This window comes from Brachyistius frenatus, unplaced genomic scaffold (assembly GCF_029030835.1).
Source record: "Brachyistius frenatus isolate BFR_SWC_R1_liver_20210118 unplaced genomic scaffold, ASM2903083v1 Contig_216, whole genome shotgun sequence".
In the NCBI taxonomy this organism is placed as follows: domain Eukaryota; kingdom Metazoa; phylum Chordata; class Actinopteri; family Embiotocidae; genus Brachyistius; species Brachyistius frenatus.
In genome coordinates, this window is record NW_027210815.1 from 437,501 (window position 1) to 442,500 (window position 5,000).

Sequence of the window (5,000 nt, forward strand, 5' to 3'; positions counted from 1 at the left end):
ACCTGAAAACACACAAACACAGTTAGAGGAGGTACACACACTGATACACACACACACACACTGGTACACACACTGATACACACACACACACACTGATACACACACTGATACACACACACACACACACACACTGATACACACACTGATACACACACACACACTGATACACACACACACTGATACACACACTGATACACACACACACTGATACACACACTGATACACACACACACACACTGATACACACACTGATACACACACTGATACACACACACACACACTGATACACACACACACACACTGATACACACACTGATACACACACACACTGATACACACACACACTGATACACACACTGATACACACACACACTGATACACACACTGATATACACACACACACTGATACACACACTGATACACACACACTGACACACACCCACACTGATACACACACACTGATACACACACACTGATACACACACACACACACACTGATACACACACTTATACACACACACACACTGATACACACACACACACACTGATACACACACACACTGATACACACACTGATACACACACACACTGATACACACACACACTGATACACACACACACTGATACACACACACACACACTGATACACACACACACACTGATACACACACTGATACACACACACACACACTGATACACACACAGAAACATTAGCGTTAGCTCCTGATGCTAATAAGTCCCGCCCCCGTCAGAATAAGCCCCGCCCCCAGCAGCCTGACTCTAATAATGTTCAGTAAACGACTTCTCTTATTATTTATGTCCCGTGTGTGTATTTATGTTTCTCTTGTCGTGTCGTCGCGGCGACGCTAACCCCCTCAGCAAAAACAAACATTAGCTGCTCCAGAGCTGTTTATTATTTATAGACCCCCCCCCCCCGTCCTCCAGGAGAACCAGGACTCCTCGTTTACTCGTTCTCCCACAAATTAAATATCAATCAGAGCCGCGTGTCTGTTATTAGCGCTGCAGCCGTGCGTTGCCGTGACACCGGCGCGACATGGGGTGGAGGAAATTGGCGGGAACACCTGTTCGCGGCGGCGCGGCTCTAATCGCGGGTCGGCCTTTTTGTTTTCGTGCAGCTCTAATTGACATGATTCACTCCTCGGTCCGCCGCCGCGCGCCGAGCGGCCGCCGCGCTAAATGGCCGCCATCCGTCCCGGTTGCAGATGAGGTCAATTACGGCGGTACGATGTTAATCCGCCGCCGCCCGCCGCTCCTCTGATTTATCCCCGAGTGGAGGAGGCGCGGCTTCATGTCCCACTTCATCTGCTGCTCCTGCAGGAGTCGAAGCGCTCGGCAGGTCTGGACCAGCGCCAGACACCAGTGTTTCCACTCAGCACAGACCCCCCCCACACACACACACACACACACACACACACACACACACACACACACACACACACACACACACACACACACACACAGAGACACACACACACAGACACACACACACACACTCAGACACACACACACACACATACACACACTCAGACACACACAGACACACACACACAGACACACACAGACACACACACAGACACACACACACACACACACACACACACACACACACACACACATACACACACTCAGACACACACACACACACACACACACACACACACACACACACACACACACACACACACACATACACACACTCAGACACACACAGACACACACACTCAGACACACACACACACACACACACACACACACACACACACACACACACACACACACACACACACACACACACACACACACACACACACACACACACACACACACACACACACACATACACACACTCAGACACACACAGACACACACACACACACACACACACACACACACACACACACACACACACACACACACACACACACACACACCCCAGTGGGCGGAGCAGCTCAGGTCTGTCAGACATTCCAGATGTGGAGCTGCTCTCTGCTCACAATGGAAAAGTTCTCCAGAATCTCAGCTGACCCGAGTCCTACAGGGGAGGTCAGACCTGAGAGGAGGAGTCACCTTCACCTTCATCATCATCACAGCAGGTCCAGTACCCAGCCAGACAAACACTCAGAACCAGCAGCTAACAGAACCTTCAGTATAATCATAATTATAATCGCTCCAAATCTCAACGCAGATTATTTCGAATCAGCACAGAAGCCGTCCCCTGATCCGATCCGCTCTGTGGCTGCAGGTGGCGCTACACCCCATCAGCCCGAGGAGGTCAGACTGTTTCCTCACCGTTGCTGTAGAGCAGCTGTAGCCGGTAGTGGATCCCGTTGTTGGTCTTCTCTCCGTTGTACTCCTGCAACACAGTCACAACAAGTCAGAGATTCAACCAGTCAACGAGTCAGAGTCAACGAGTCAGAGTCAACGAGTCACAAAAAGTTACAGTCAACGAGTCACAGTCAGTCATGAGTCAGCGAGACAGAGTCAACAAGTCACAGTCACAGCGAGTCACAAGTCATAGAGTCAACGAGTCACAAGTCAGTCAACGAGTCACAAAAAGTCAGTCAACGAGTCAGAGCCAACGAGTCACAAGTCAGAGATTCAACGAGTCACAAGAGTCAGAGTCAACGAGTCAGTCAACGAGTCACGAAGAGTCAGTCAACGAGTCACATCGAGACAGAGTCAACGAGTCAGAGTCAACGAGTCAGATATTCGAGTCACAAGAGTCAGAGTCAACGAGTCAGAGTCACAGACTCACGAGTCAGTCACAACGAGTCACAGTCATGAGTCAGTCACCACAAGTCACAGAGTCAACGAGTCACAGAGTCAGGAGTCAGAGTCGAGTCACAACAAGTCACAGAGTCAACGAGTCACAAAGAGTCAACGAGTCACAGAGAGTCAATGAGTCACAGTCATGAGTCACAGCGAGACAGTCAACGAGTCAGAGTCACAACATATCACGAGTCAGTCACAAAATCAGAGTAAAAACGAGTCACGAGTCAGTCACAAGTCAGTCACAGAGCATCAAAACGAGTCACAAGTCATAGAGTCACAATGAGTCACAGCAAGTCACGAGTCATAGTCACAATGAGTCAGTCACAAGTCATAGAGTCACGAGTCATGGAGTCGCAACGAGTTACAGAGAGTCACAATTAGTCTTTACAGTCAAAAACAGAAAGTACTAGACATTTTTTAATGTTAAGACTTGTTTCATGAAACCACGATGTCTCAGTATGACTGAGTTCAGCCGCATGTTTTCTCCTTCTGTCCGTCTTTACAATTCCAGTCTGAGTGTTTAACACTTCCTGTCTGAGTGTTTACTTTACAATCGTCTATAAACACAACTACAAATGTCATTTTAAATCACTTTTTTAAAAAGAGAAAGTCAGAATGAGATGAAACAGATGTGACATCACAGATTTTATTTCTAAAATGAAAACTAACAATTTCACCATTTTTTTACCTCTAATTTCAATTTCTGTATTTCATCATTCTGAGGTTCACCTTCATCTAACCTCTGACCTGCTGACCAAGGATTCACCCCGACACCACACGACAAAGAACCAGCTGAAAATATCTCAATCTACCCCTTATTCTCCTCCTCCTCCTCCTCTCTCTTCTTTCAACCTTTATTCCCTCCTCTTTACTCCTCTCCTTCTCCGTTCAGCCGGTGCCGCTCAGTGCCAACTGTGCCCGGGAGTGTTGGCTTCGTCCCAGTGTGTTGGTGTCTCGGTGGGTGGGTGGGTTGGTGGGGGGGGGGGGGTGAGAGACTAGAGGTCAAAGCAGAGGTGAGGTGAGCGAGTGGGCGAGAGCAGGACGGAGAGCCAGCTGGCAGCCGATCAAAGAACAAACAGCTCCAACCTGTCGGGATGTTATTATGATCCTCATCAGAGTTATTATGAGTTTCTGGAGGCTTTTTGGAGGGTTCTGGAGGGTTCTGGAGGGTTTTGGAGGGTTCTGGAGGGTTTTGGAAAGCTGTGGAGGGGACTGAAGAGTTGTTGGTTTTTTTGGAGGGTTCTGAAGGGTTTTGGAAGGTTCTGGAGGGTTCTGGAGGGTTTTAGAAGGCTCTGGAGGGTTTTGGAGGGTTGTGGAGGATACTGGGGGGTAATGGAAGGTACTGGCGGGTTCTGGACGGTTCTGGAAGGTTCTGGAGGGCTCTGAAGGTTTTTGGAGGGTACTAGAGGGTAGTGGAGGGTTTTTGATGGTTCTGGAGGGTACTGGAGGGTTTTGGAAGGTTCTGGAGGGTACTGGACGGTTCTGGAGGGTACGGACGGTACTGGAGGGTTCTGGAAGGATGTGGGGGGTACTGGACTGTTCTGGAGGGTACTGGAGGGTTCTGGAGGGATGTGGAGGGTACTGCGACGTCTCACCTTGTCTTTCTCCACGAAGTCCACGTAGGAGGTCCGTTCGATCTCCACCGGCTGACCCTGCCGGTCGTACAGAGCCAGAACAAAGTGGAAGAAGTTGGACTTCCTCAGGTTGGACGGAGGCTGCTTCTCAAAGTGAGCTCGGGCCAAACCCACGCCGCTGAAACACGATACAAAACACCACCATCATCATCACCATCATCATCACCTTCATCACCATCACCGTCATCATCATCATCATCATCACCATCATCATCATCATCATCATCATCATCAGGATCCTCCAGCATCAAATTCCTGATTCTAATTTGTAAAAAACTAAAGTTGGACATTTTCTTAAAGTTGTGTTTCCTTCTTTAGAAAATATCGTCTCTGAGCAGTTCAATAAAACAACAATTAGAATCTGAATTTTGGACCCAACAGAAGTTCAATAGCTTCACAAACTGCAGCTGTGACTTATGAAGCTAGCGGAGTTCCTCAGGGCTCCGTGTTCGCTCCACTATTGTATGTAATTATATGTAAAAACGTGTTTCTTTGCAGATGATACGGTTGTTTTCTTTTGTGGTACAAAAGTGAGGAGGAAACAAAATAAAACTTCTGAAGTCAAAAAATTCA

The 5,000-nt window shown here is 48.3% G+C and overlaps 1 protein-coding gene across 3 annotated transcripts in view; it reads right to left on the reverse strand.

The window, feature by feature from the left end:
* Positions 1–5,000, reverse strand: part of LOC138633347 (transcription factor COE3-like) — a 135,270-nt gene that overhangs the window by 112,567 nt on the left and 17,703 nt on the right. For all 3 annotated transcript variants that reach the window (XM_069719523.1, XM_069719525.1, XM_069719522.1), the window contains exons 2-4: positions 4,389–4,545; positions 2,311–2,374; positions 1–2 (exon numbers count right to left, since the gene is read on the reverse strand). The exon at positions 1–2 is cut by the window's left edge and continues 54 nt beyond it. In XM_069719523.1, coding sequence (XP_069575624.1) covers positions 1–2; positions 2,311–2,374; positions 4,389–4,545 — 223 coding nt within the window. The remainder of the gene's footprint in view (positions 3–2,310; positions 2,375–4,388; positions 4,546–5,000) is intronic.